We start from the raw sequence: 14,287 nt of genomic DNA, 5'->3' as shown, positions 1-14,287 counted from the left end.
CACTGCACCAAGGTCTGGAAGTGGGGCTGGTTTCAGACCCCTGCTGTGGTCTCCAGCCTGAACTGACAGTTAGCTAATTGCTAAGCTGGTGGGGAACTCATTGGGGCTGGTTCCAGACCCCCAGTGTGGTCTCTGGCCCAAACCACCTATCAGGCAGTTGTTGGCTTGGCCACACATTCAGTTTAAGGTGCCATACAAACCGTCCATAACATTGTTCTATAGTTATACATGGAGCAATTTTATGGCTGGTTGGCCATTTTATGGCACCTAAAATATACAAGTACAAGTGTAACAACCTTGCTATTTATGCTGCAATTAACACGTTAACCACAGCATAAATGTAACATGCGCTTCCTTTTCCAGTAAAGTGCTGTGTTGTTTGTTTGTTTGGGGGGCTGGTTACCCCACATCTGTCAGCACCTTTGAGACTATTTTGTGTGTTGTCATTTTAACAAGATGCATGATATACAGTCTTAGGCAGAATGGTAAGTACATACTGTACAATTTTTTGTTTCAGTGGAGAATAGTGTAAAGCACTTGAGATGCTCATGGGTAATATGGGCAGTTTTTTAAATAGGGAAAATGGATTTGCCAAAATCCTTAAAAGCATCATTTACACTGGATTAGTTAAGCTAGATCAGGGTGCTAGCTCAGGGGTGCTCAGCCCTTGCCCCACAAGTCAAATCTAGTCTACTGAACCCTGGTATCCAGCCTGCAAGGATCCCCAGGGGTCAGATTGGGGCTGGGCTGCTCCCCCTTCCCTGCCCCCATGCCACTGTGCACATCCAGATTGGGATCAGGCTGCTCTACACCTGTCCCTGCACTTGTCCACCCCATTCTTCCCCAACTGCTGTTGCTGGATTGGAGCCACCCAGCTCCACCCCTGCCCCACCCACTGCAGCTGGATCACATGACCCCTGCCCCAGTTGCATGTCCAGATCAGGGCCAGGCTCCCCCCGCACTCCCCATGGCCAATTGAGCCAGGCTGTACTCCTCCTCCCCCTCCTCCTTCTATGGAAGGGTTGGATCCCAGATACACCTGCCCTGCTTGCTGGATCAAACCCACTGGCACTGCCTATCTGGCCCACAGGGTGAAAAATTTGGACACCACTGTGCTAGCTAATTCATAAGTAAGTAGTGTACTTGGCTGTTAACACCTTATTGTGGATTGTTACTTTCTTATTCAGAGCCTCTTAGGCTCCTGGACTTCCTACCTCATTTTGAAACTATTTTGCTTCTAAATGATTTGTGGTCTGTTTATAAACAACACTTTTTATCTTGTGAATTGTTAATGTGAGAATCAGAATCCCTCAATTAATTATATTCTAACCAGGCTTTTGGAGTCTTTTAAGTTGATTTTGAGCAACAGAAATTTTACAAAAAAAAAAAGTCTTTCATTTTTAAATGTCTGCCAACTTCTGATTTACAGAAATTCCTGTTCAAGCAGAAGATAACTTACATGATGATCTAGTAGGTAAGTTAATTTTAAATGTTTTAATTTATTGGAAAAAAATAACCCTTCACAGTTAGTCGGAAAGTTTAGGTAAAAATCTTTAAAAAACACAACAAAAAAACAAAAACAGAAATTCGTACATTTGTATGGCTGGAAGGGACCTCAAGAGACCATCTAGTCGAACCTGCGATCTTGGTGTTATTAGCACCACTCTCTACCCAACTGAGCTGAAGAGCCAGTATTTGAACATTATAATTGGAAGTTGTGTTTGAAGTAATAGGCTTAATTAACAATGTCAGCTACAAAATAGCACTTTAAATGCATTTTTAAAAACATTTTGGATCACAATTTTAAATGAATCATAAAAAATAAAGTGTCAAAAATGGACAAGAGGTTATTTAGCTGCTGAATTGGTGAAAGAAAAAAGGAAATACTTTGTCTCAAAATATGCCCTGATAGCTTGTTTGAATCCTTGCTGGAAATGATAGGAATAGCTACTCTATAGTAATCAAAATATGGGTCAGGTCAACTTTTATATCCAACACTTTATTTACTTCAGTTACTAGGAGTAGGTCTGGGACAGAGACCTTTTCTCCCTGATGCACTAACTGTGTGTATTTATTTTTTACATAAACTGTTTGGATATCCACAATATTTACAGTTCTCCCAGTAGTTACCCAAATGAACAGTGATAAATAATGTTTGCCAGTTCAGTGCTCAGAACTAATACTTTCTAAGCTTGGCATCTTCAAACAAGAACAAGGGTCTCTTATCTTCCTTACCTTTTAAACAGATGTTTCCCTAAATCTAACTTCAGAGTTCAACTGCATACATTTCTCATCTTTTATAGTAATTCAGACATGTTGGGTGAAAGTCTGTATTTCCTCAGGAGCAAAGTACAGAATTTGCAGCTCATGGAGATTTCAAAGATTTCATAGACATTAGGGCTGGAAGGAACCTCATGAAATTATTGGGTCTAGCCCCCTGTCCAAGGGGCAGGAAGTCAGATAGGGTCAGATCACACCAGCGAGAGAGGCATCCAAGCATTTCTTAAAGGTATCTAGAGTAGATCCTTGCACAACTTCTGTTGGGGGGGAACCCTGGAGACTCTGACGGTAAAGAAGTTGTTCCTTATGTCCAGTCTAAAACGGACTTCTGGCAGTTTCTGACCGTTAGACCTTGTCATCTCTTATGGTGCCCTGGAGAACAGATGTTTCCCAGTTCCTGATGCACACCCCTTACATAGTTATAGGGTGCCACCAAGTCACCCCTGAGCCTTTGCTTCTGCAGGATGAAGAGTCCCATGGCCCTCAGCCTCTCCTTGTAAGGCTTGCTCTTTTGGCCTTTGCTCATGAGGGTGGTTCTCTTTTGGACTCTAAAGCTTTTCTACATCCTTTCTAAAATGTGGAGCCCAGAATTGAATGCAGTGCTCCAGCTGTGGTCTCACCGAGGCCGAGTAAAGTGGGAAGATGACTTCTTGGATCTTGCTTGAGAAGCATAGATAGATGCAAGCCAGAGTTTTATTTACTTTGCCAGCTGCCACATGGCATTGGTGGCTCATATTCATCTTGTGGTAAATCATGACCCCTAAGTCTTTTTGGTCACGGTGCTAGTGCTAGTGAATGTAGCACTGCCAAGCCTATAAGTATGATGTGGGTTTTTTTTCCTAAGGTGGAGCACCTTGTATTTCTCTATGTTGAATGTCATCAGGTTTTGTCCTCCAGCCTTGCAAGCCAGTCCAGATCGGCCTGAATTGCCAGGCTTTCCTCAAGCATAACCGCATTTCCCTGTAATTTGGTGTAGTCTATGAACTTAGCCAGTCTGCTTCTGACACCTGAATCCAAATAATTTATGAATATATTAAAGAGTACCAGTCTGAGTACTGAGTCCTGCGGGACACTACTGGTCACCATGCACCATGTTAACTCGGTTTCATCAACAGTCATTCTCTAGGTCCGACCACGGAGCCAGTTCCCCAGCCATCGGACTGCAAGGTTGTCAAGGCCACAGTTCCCCAATTTTTACCATGAGGACATCATGGGAGACCAAATCAAAGGCTTTTTTGGAACCTAAATATATGACATAAGCCTCTTCTCCTTTGTCCAGGTCATGCGTCACCTGGTCATAGAAGGAAATGAGGTTGGTCAGGCAAGACCTACCCGCAACACAGCCATATCATAGAAGTAGGGTCGGAAGGGACCTTGTAGATTTTCAAGTCTGACCCCCTGCCTGGGCAGGAGAAAAAACTGGGCTCAAATGATTCCAGCCAGGTAGGCATCAAGCCTCCTCTTAAAGACCCCCCAGGGTAGGAGCCAGCACCACTTCCCTTGGAAGTTGGTTCCAGATCCTAGCCACCCTGACTGTGAAGTAGTTCTTACGGATGTCTAATTTAAACCTACTCTCCTACAACTTATGGCTGTTATTCCTTGTTATGCCAGGGGGCGCTAGGGGAAACAAGGTCTCTCCCAAACCCTCTGGTCCCCCCTAGTGAGTTTATAGACAGTCACCAGGTCCCCCCTCAGCCTTCTCTTGTGAAGGCTAAACAAATTCAGGTCCCGCAGTCTCTCATTGTAGGGTCTGCCCTGTTGTCCCTGGATCATGTGGGTGGCCCTCCTCTGGACTCTCTCATTGTTGTCCACCTCCCTCCTGAAGTGGGGCACACAGAACTGGACACAGTACTCCTGCTGTGGCCTGACCAGTGTCACATAGAGGAGGAGCATCACCTCCTTGTCCCTGCTAGAGATGCACTTGTGGATGCACGATAAGGTCTGGTTAGCCCTGCCAACCGTGTCCTCGCATTGTCGGCCCATGTTCATCTTGGAGTCGATAATGACTCCAAGATCCCTTTCTGCCTCCCTGCTCTCAAGAAGGGAGTTTCCCATCTTATAAGTGTGCTGCTGGTTACTACTGCCCAAGTGCAGCACCCTGCACTTGTCAGTATTGAAACGCATCCTGTTTTTGTTAACCTACCCCTGTAACCTATCCAGGTCTTGCTGCAGTCTTTCCCTCCCTACTAGCATGCTCACCTCACCCTAAATTTTGGTATCACGAGCGAATTTAAACAGGTTGCTTTTCACCCCGTCGTCCAAATCACTGATAAAGAAATTGAACAGTGCGGGCCCAAGGACCGAGCTCTGGGTGACTTCCCTGCACACTTCTCCCCAGGTCGAATATGACCCGTCCACCACAACCCTCTGAGTACAACCCTTCAGCCAATCTGCTATCCATCTGACTGTGTAGCCATCAATGCCACAGTCGCCCAATTTTTTAATGAGGATGGGGTGGGAGATGGTGTCAAAGGCCTTGCTAAAGTCCAGAAAGACTACATGCACGGCAACACCTGCATCCAATGCTTTTGTGACCTGGTCATAAAGGGCAATCAGGTTGGTCTGACATGAGCTGCCCCTGATGAAATCGTGTTGGTTGCCCTTGAGCATCATCCCTGAGGCCGGCCCATCTCAGATATGCTCCATGATGATCTTCTCAAAGAGTTTCCCTAGGGTTGAGGTAAGACTGACAAGCCTATAGTTGCCCGGGTCCTCCCTCCTCCCTTTTTTAAAGACGGGGACCACGTTGGCTATCTTCCAGTCATCTGGCATCTGGCCCAAGCACCACGAGCGCTCGTAAAGCCATGCCAAGGTCCCTGCAATAACCTCTGCTAGCTCCCTCAACACCCTGGGGTGGAGAGCATCTGGACCCGCTGATTTGAACACGTCCAGCCCCTCCAGAAGCTCTCTAACCCGGTCCTCCCCAACCTGAGGTCTGGAGGAGTTTCCCTCGAGCCCATCTTGCATCACAGTGGGGAAGTCCTGGTCCCTGCACAAGAAAACAGAGGTGAAGAATTGGTTAAAGAGGTCTGTTTTCTCCTCTGGCACAAGCACCAGATTGCCCAGAGGATCTTGCAGGGGCCCCACATTTCCCAGTGCTTTCTTCATCCTCCCTATGTATTTGAAAAAGGACTTATTATCTTTGATTTTGGATGCAAGTCCTAGCTCTATGTCCACCTTAGCTTTCCTGACAGCCCCCCTACAGGCCCAAACAGAAGAGGTATAGTCTTCTTTGGAGATAGCACCCCCTTTCCACTGGTTGTACCCCGCCTTTTTCGCAATCAGGCATTCCCGTACACCCTTGGTGAGCCAGGGGGGCTTTCGGGCACTCCTGCCCCCCTTGCTTTTTGTTGGGATGGTCACCCCTTGGGCCCTGAGTATCGTCTCCTTAAGGAACGACCACTCATCTTGGGCACCGAGCTCCCCTGCTCTCGAGAACCCCAGCACCTCTCCCACTAATCTCAACTCGTTGAAGTTGGCCCTCTTGACGTGGAGGGCTACCACCTTGCTGCAGGCCCTTGACACCCTGCGCTGAGTGGTGAATTCCAGCAGGCGATGATCGCTATCACCCAGGTGGTCAAGAACCTGGAGGCCCCTTACCAGGTCGTCGCCTGTGGTCAGGACCAGTTCCAACAGGGCATTTCCTCTGGTGGGACTGTGCACCTCCTGAATTAAGTGGAGGTCCTGTATCTCAGGCAGGAACCTCCTGGAACGGTCCGACCTGGCTGACTGTTCCTCCCAGCAGATGTCCAGGTAATTTAAATCACCCATGACAACTACATCCTTTGCCTTAAGTGCCTCTGTAAGCTGGCCTGAAAATTCCCGGTCCAGCTTCTCCCCTTGGTTGGGGGGGGTCTGTAGTAGAACCCCACCGTTAGATCCCTCTCCCCACGGCCCCCTTGCATCTTGACCCAGAGCACTTCAGTTTGCCCCTCTATCTCCATTTTGCTGGCAGAGGATGTGTATTGCCCCGTGACATAAAGCGTCACACCCCCACCTTTCCTTCCTTCTCTATCCTACCTGTAAAGTTTATAGCCCCTAATACTAACTGCCCAGTCATGGGATGAATCCCACCAAATTTCTGTAAGCCCTATTATATCTGGGTCTTAACTAGCTATTCTGAGGGCGAGTTCCTCCTTTATTCCCCATACTATTAGCATTGGTATATAGGCATTTAACGCCTTGCCTAGCTGTGTGTGCCACCCCTCGATTTGGGAGACTGTTTGGATCCCTGTTTCTTATCGGCTGTCTCTCAAAACGTTGCCTGCTGTTAGCCTGTTGTTAATGGTTTCTTTGATTTTTCATGAAAATCTTTCCAGGGATTAAGGTCAAACTGATTGGCCTGTAGTTCCCTGGATCTTCCTTCCTTCCTTACTTGAAGATAGGCAGTACATTGGGACACATTGAGAGTGTCAGCTAAGGTGCTTGAATCCATCTTTGTTTCCTTATGATTCTAATCCTGTGCAATTTTAAACAGCTTTTGCATAAAGAATTTTCTGGGCTGCCCAGAATCCCTACAGTGCTTTGTACTGGTATACTGTCCCTGGTCTGACCCTTTATAAGAGCTTACAAGGACAGTCTCAAAAGGCAACTTGATGCCTGTCTCCCACAACATCTATGCCTAGGGTGTCACAGGCCAGCTGGGCACTGTGGGTATATCAATTTTATCACAGGCCAAGCGGGCTGTTAGGTGCAGTTTCAGATTGAGGAAGCAAAGTTGGGAGTGAAGTAAAGGCAAATTTATTATAGTGTACACACACACACAACTGTTAGCAGAAAGATAAAGCGATAAGCAGATAATGCAGTATTAAAGAGCTAATAGTAAATAACAGATCAATTCTGTCGCAGGCCAACTAGGCACTGTGAGGGTATTAGCCACTGAGCTGTTCAAAACAACAGATAGACAGACATGGGTTGGCAACTTATTGATAGTCTCTTGATGCCAGGTACGCATCAAGTGATTCCAGCGAAGTCAGGTGTCTCCAGTCTATTCTGTCAGAGGGATTACCGGGGAAGGTCCCTTGATCCAGGATCCGATCCTCACTTGCACCAGGAGTCCAGGGTCCAGGCGTGGAACAGAAATGACTGTTCTGTTCCCTTCTTCCTGCTGGTTACCTGATGCATGTGTTTTTCGTACCTAATGTTATGTTAATCTGTTGGCTTTAGAGCCACTCATAATGTTACCCTACAGCTGTTACCTTATAGGATTGAAAGGAGTTAAAAATTATCATAAAGTGTTACTATCCAGACTCGGGTTTATCCAGTAAGCAAATTATAATGCAGCATCTTTAGGTTTGAAATTGACATTGCTCCACCTAAGCCCTAACCCCTTTTAGGTTTCATTTGAATATGCTATCTTGGGATGTGCTTTCCTGGAATGTGTTGTGTGTGCCAGGCAATTGGATCCAGTTTTTTGTCATCAAAGCTGAACCCTGAGCAGAAACGGTTAGGTCAGCTAATCTCACATCTACAGCTTTGCCTATGGGGCCCAGTCAGTTCCATGAACAGTTAATTTATCATTTTGGTTAAACTTGTGACAGACAAGTTACGTATGCAGTCTACAAACTTACAAGTTTATATTAACTAATATTACCTGTTTAGGCAAAATACCAAATGCCTCTAAGAAGCACATATTTATTGCTTATTAATCCCTCTGGTTCTGGCCATCACACTAGGGGAGATGCTCCAGAATATAACCAGATAAAAGAAGCTGTTACAGAACCAATCAGAAGTCCTAAATGAGATGGGGACTCTGTTGTCAGAAACTCCACCCACCCTGCTCTGAAGAGTTTCATCTGAAACAAAATAGATAGAATCAGGGATTGACTTTTAGTCTCCTGAATACTAGTCAAATGTCCTAACAAATCATTCTTCACATCAACATTTCTTCAGTGCTTTCTTTCATGTCTTTTCATTTTCCTTGTCTTGCATCTCAGAATTTCAGAAGTCTGAGATGAATAATTTATCAACTTGTATAATGAATCTGGACTCAGAGCATCCGAAATGCAAGTTTTTGTGCATAATTCCATGTTGTCTATGAGATTTATCTAACAAACACAGTTAACTGTGGCATAGTGCATGGCAATATTTATGCTAGGTAGAAGTATTGTTATGAAACTTATGGAAATAAGCAATTTATTTAACTGCTTTTATTTAAGTGTTTTTATAAAAGGGATAAGAAAAGGGTATAGATGTTTTTGACAATAGGAGGTCTGGCAAACATGGTATCCAGATTTGGTTTGAGGATACAATCTTAGTGGAAGGAAAGACGATATACGTCAGACCTAACTTCTAAGAAATGTTTCTTTTTTCTACTGAAAAATAAGTTGAAAGAGTGTGGCTATTGCAATATTTTAAAAGCAAAAATTTCTCCCACTTATATAATGTACAGGATGTAGTGAGAGTACCTTGAATGTGGCTTGTGCACTGTATTAATGATCAATTCAAATTCTAAGCCTTAATGCTGTTTCCGTTAACTTTTATTATTGTAGTCCATGTGCCTGTAATTTAGGGTGACCTTTGCTGTGATTTCTGCCCCATAGTCATGCGGCGGTTCACACTTCCTTTATTTGCTCAATATACATTTTCACATATGTTAGTAGAGGCTTCCTTGTGTTATCTGTGCCTTAGGAGTGTACGGCAGATGGCAGTTCAGATATATCATAATGGCAGAATTGGATCCCAACTGTTTTTGTGTGCTTTTTTTCTGTTCATTGTAGTTTAGTTAATCCCTCAAGATGATGTAGCTTATAAATACTGTTATAGCCAATTATAGTTTTAATACATTTCAGTACAAGTTGTTCATAAGCCATGTATACAATTCTTCATGTGTAGCATTTGCTGTGATACGGTTTCTGCCAATGTGGCTACTGTCCAGAAAAGCTGGCTGTCTTTATAATGTTTCAAAGCAGCAGTATTTTGAAAGTGTTAAGTTGCTGCTACAGTTAGACTTCCCAGTGTCGGCCATGATTAGTACTGCATTTTTATTTTTTTCAAGGTGCTCTTTAAAATACAATACTACTTTACCTTCTCATGCCAGTAGTAAATATGATTAATTATTTTAGCAGCATAACATGAATTTTTAGTACCTAGTGGAGTTAATACCTTTATATGTTGTTTTTTTTAAATATTTTATAGATTACAGCAGGGTTGTCCAGTTGGGTGGTCCACAGGATGCTTTCAGCCACTGTTTCCCCCCCATTGCTCTGGCTGCAAGGGAGGAGTAATGGTACAGTGTAGTGCAGTCCACGGTGCTGGGGGAACCTGAAAGGAGTAGTGCAGCATTGTTCCAGGCAGGCAGTGCAGGGTGAGTGAGGGGGAGGGAGGGTCCTGGTACACACTGCAGTGTGGTGCAGCAGGAAGGAGCACTGATGCATGTAGTGTAGCATGAGGTGGGAGCACTGCAGTGTTTCTTACAGCTGGGAGGTGGGATGCACAGTGCAGGAGAGGGTACCAACAGAGTGTGGTACAATGTTGTTGGGGTGGGGAATATGTGGTGCAATGTGTTGAGGGGGGCACTAGGATGTCCTGTTCCAGGAGGGGCAAGCAGTGTGTGGCACCCACTGGTGTGACCCCCAGCTGCTAAGATGTTGGACAGGCCTATATTATAGGAATGAAAGTATGAAACATAGCTGAGATGTGTGAAAGGTATCTGCACTTCTCTTAAGGTAAATAAATCTACATACAACATTTAAGAAATCACACAGAAGTAGAAACATCCAAATTCTTAATTACTACAAATTTCCTAAACATTATTTGCTTGGTGATTTTTTGGGGGGATTTTTTTGTATCTTTAATTGGCGTGTTTAAGGCAGTTCTCAAATTGTAAGGCTAGTTGTCTGGGTGGTGGTAGGTCTTCTGCAAACTGAACATGGGGAAATGGATGGAAAATGGCTTTGAGAAAGTAAGTATATTTTTCTCTTTTTGTGGGATTTAGCATAGGTTAGAACCTGTTGTATTACCAAATTCTTTGCAGATTGCTTCAACCCATACGTAGTAGAGGATTCTTCCTTTGTGGAAAAACAACATGATGGTCAACTGAGAAAAAATGCAACAAGCTGTTACCCTGGGCATATATTATGTAAATGAGAAACATCTTAAGTATTTTTTCTGTGTGTATTTAGAAGAGACTCCAGTAAAGGTGGAGGAATCTTGCTCTAATTGCATAATGCTTATTTAACTAAATACCTATTTTAAGTATAGTATTTTAATTATCAGCCTATAACATTACAAGGTTAAATTGAAGGAACATTCTGAAAACTTTAAGCATAATCAGTAAGGGCCAGATTCTGTTAGTTGATAGTGAATATAAAGATGCCTGGGGGGCTGGTTGAGAAATGTAATTTGTTAGCAGAAATATGGTGCTTGCCAGCAGAAACAGATTTTGTGTTCGTGGCAGTTGTGAAGAACTAGCTTGTTGCAAAGGGGTTTGCATGTAGATAGGTAGATGAAGGGGCCTGATTTGACTGCCATCTGTTTCCACATTTCCTTTAAACACAACTAGTTTTCCTTGTTTTTATATCCACTTCACCCTTGCCCCCAATTTACCCTTGTTTTGCTCCCTGCTGTTTAGTGCTTCTACTTGACACTGGATTATTTCTTGTGCTTCAGCTATCCTGCCCTTCCATCTTTCATGTACTTCCCTCACCCTTGCTTTTGAGTGAGTTGTGTGGAAGTTTTCTCTTAGCTACCATCATGAGGAAGGAGTGGTAGTCTTTACAAATTAATAACTGGGAAAGTAAATTTTGCTCAGATAGGTAGTTTGCTACTTTTTTCAGGTGCTAGCTTTCACTCAGGAGAAGAAATTCTTGCCTGCCTTTCCCCCTCTTCAAATATAAAATTCACTCCTGTCAATTCACTGAAACAGTTTGTTTTGGTTGACTGTGTATTTCTCCTTTGATACCATAAAATGCTTTCTCTTTGTTACGTTTTATAGTTTCATAGTAGTTAGGGGTCAAAAGGGACCTGAATAGATCATCTGGTCTAACCCCCTGCCACTGGCCGGAAGCACACGCTGGGATCACACGACCTCAGACAGGTGATCATCCAACCTCTTTTTGAATTTACCCAGGGTAGGAGCGAGGACCACTTCCCTAGGAAGTTGGTTCCAGATGCTAGCCATACTAACAGTGAAATAGTGCCTCCTAATCTATAACCTGAACCTATTCTCCAGCAGCTTCTGGCCATTGTTCCTCGTCACCCCAGGTGCTGCTGGGGGGAATAGGGCCCTTCCTATTTGCTGCTGATCTCCCCTAACAAGTTTGTAGGCAGCCACCAAATCCCCCCTCAGCCTCCGCTTCGCTGAGGCTGAACAGGTTCAGGTCCCTCAGCCTCTCCTCATGGGGCCTGCCCTGTTGCCCTCCAACCATCTCTCTCAATTATACAGTTGGTCCAGTAAAAGGTACCATAAAAACCCTTGCCACACAGACATTTCTTGGTACACAACACTCTAGCCCTACCACAGTAAGCGTAGTAAACTAGTAACAAATTTACCTCTGAATTAAATGAGGAGGTACATTGCTGTGGACAGACAGATTAGTTACTGCAATCTTGTTCAAACTGTGGTAAAGTCTTCAGTTCCTTTCAAAGAGGTATAGTTGCTTTGTTTATTCACACACCCTGTGTGAATATCCTCTGTTGTTTTAGTACACTATTTAGGTTAATGTGTACCAGAAATAGCCATTCAGTTCAATATAGTAGTTGCTTTTGGTGCTTTAACTGTTTTGGGGAAGGTACATTGTTCACACACTAAATATGAATTGAATTCTGGAAAATTGAAAGATTCCAGAGGTTTTACTAACATATTTTGGTACCAGTAATTTGGCCTGCAGATGTAGAAACTATGTTATCAGTTGTGGTAAATCAGTGTAGTTCCATTAAGGCTAGTGGAGTTGCACCAAATTGCACCAGCCAGAGAAGCTGCTTCATTATGGGGATTGAGGGGGTGGAGGAGGAGCATTATAATGTTTAGAGCATGCTAAATAGTAGGATTCAGCAGGAAACTACATCAGATAATTTTTTATGTATATCCATTGTAACAGAGCCAATAACTGACATAAAGTTCATTGAGTAATTAATAAACATTTTTTAAACTTGATGGGAAACTGCCTGAAGGGCACAATCTTCCTGAGATTCGATACAGCAGCAGTTCCCAATCTGTGGTACAGGTACCACCAGTGGTACACAGACCACCTATCAGTGGTACGTGTTAACAGATTTATTATAATTACTTTATATGACAAAAGTTTGTTGGTGGTACTTAAGGTTGTATAATTAAAATTTGATGGTGCACAAACTGTCACAGTTTGGGAACTGCAGCTATGCAGAATTAAAAACGTGCATGTACTGTACAAGTTCAGTGACTACACGATATGTAGCCTCAGTAAACTGTATCATATTTAACTGCATTATATATTCACATTGCTGCAGACTGTCTACCTAGAAATCCTTTTTTAACACATGCACCAGGTCCCTATCCTAGCCATGTTCTCATAAATCATTTGTTCAATTAGCGGGCATTTGCGACTGCATATCTTTAAGCTCTTGTTTCTCATATTTAATGAATAAGTAGTACCAATATGAACTGTATAGTAGTATAACTACTGTATAGTAGTATAACTCTGTCCACAGTAAGGGCTCAGTAGATGTTTGTAATATGATACTAGACAAAGCCTAGAGCATGTTCAGACGAGCACGGTCATGCAGTATGTGGTACCGCAAACACATTTGTGGCACTACATACTGCACAGTCTAGTGTTCTCTGGGCTGCAAGGGCTGCCTGAGCATGCGCTGCTCCGTTTTTTTGTTTGTTTTTTTCCCCGTGGGTCAAAAAAAAAAAAGCGGTAAAAAAACTTGCTGAAAAGCGGTGCTAGGCTGTCCAGAGCTGCTGGCCAGCCACAGCTACTTGGTACAGGGAACCAGACGTCCACACGCATCTAGATGTGCCTCTAGTGTTCAGGGTGACTCAAAGAGGTTCCTTTCGGAAACAGGAGTTTCTCCATAGCACTGTGTTTTTTAGCACTACACTTAACTTGCAAAGAGTGATGTAGTGCTGCAGGGGGCCTCTTTATACCCCAGCATCCCAAAGTACTCCTCTCCTTTCTTCTTTCCTTCCCCCCATCACATTTCCCAAGGGGGAAAGGATGAGAGAGTATGACTCCTTGACAGCTTGTAGGAAATATTGCTGCAGCCCTGCCAGGACCTGGTGCTGTGGCCTTGCTTACTTCAGCAAGCTGTCTCAAAGCCTCTGCTGTCTTGATACCTGCTGCTCCCAGTCTGGGTCCTGAAACAGCAGCCTGACCTGTACCCTGCCAGGAGCATCAGCAGCTGTCAAACACAGTCCTCCTCCCAACCTCCAACTTCCCACCCTGCCTGCATGGGTGGCAGGGATTGAGAAGAGCAGCATCTTTTGGGAGGCTGGGGCGGAGGAGTGTTGTCTTTGACTGCTTCTCTGGTTTGGGGGTAGCAGACTGGAACAGCATCTGCCAGCTGCTCACAGCAGCCTCTCCCAGTTTCCCATTGCAGGAGAGAGCAGGCTGTCTATGATTGGGCTTACTGACAGCCTCCCCTGGGGGCAGAGGGAGCAAAGGAACAGCACTCATCACCCCCTGTCTGGAGAGTATGCCTTTACAGAGACTTTATAGTGCTACAGCCAGGGGGCTCTGTGTATGTGTATACCTCCAAAGCCTCTGTTTTTTTGTAGGGCTGCAAATGAACGTGTGCCCAAGACCAAAGACCTAGAAGTGTTTCAAGGCAGGGTTCAGTGGAGACAGTGTTTGTGTTTTGGGGTACCACCGTTGTGAATTTCTACGTGTGCTAAACCTCCTTGAGTTTTCCAGATCTTAATATTACATCTGATTTAAATATATATATTCTTCTGTCATGTTTGTAGATTCAGATTCAGCATAATGAATGGTTCAAATCCCATGTGCATACAGAATCTTTTGTTACGGACTTTCTTTGGTACCCAGTTCCATTCTTCCATTCTTGTATTTGTGATGTGACCCCG

At 44.1% G+C, this 14,287-nt stretch overlaps 1 protein-coding gene across 5 annotated transcripts in view; it reads left to right on the top strand.

Annotated features, from left to right (window-relative positions):
* The window catches only part of ASPH (aspartate beta-hydroxylase), a 202,911-nt gene that overhangs the window by 101,483 nt on the left and 87,141 nt on the right, over nt 1–14,287 (top strand). For all 5 annotated transcript variants that reach the window (XM_090040051.1, XM_090040049.1, XM_090040047.1 and 2 more), the window contains one exon: nt 1,430–1,474. In XM_090040051.1, the coding sequence (XP_089896177.1) occupies nt 1,430–1,474 (45 nt within the window). The remainder of the gene's footprint in view (nt 1–1,429; nt 1,475–14,287) is intronic.

The sequence above is a fragment of the Crocodylus siamensis genome, chromosome 3, assembly GCF_052110815.1.
Source record: "Crocodylus siamensis isolate JL-2025a chromosome 3, ASM5211081v1, whole genome shotgun sequence".
Lineage (NCBI taxonomy): Eukaryota > Metazoa > Chordata > Crocodylia > Crocodylidae > Crocodylus > Crocodylus siamensis.
The sequence above is the reverse complement of the archived record's forward strand: the minus strand, read 5'-3'. Positions and strand labels throughout refer to the sequence as shown.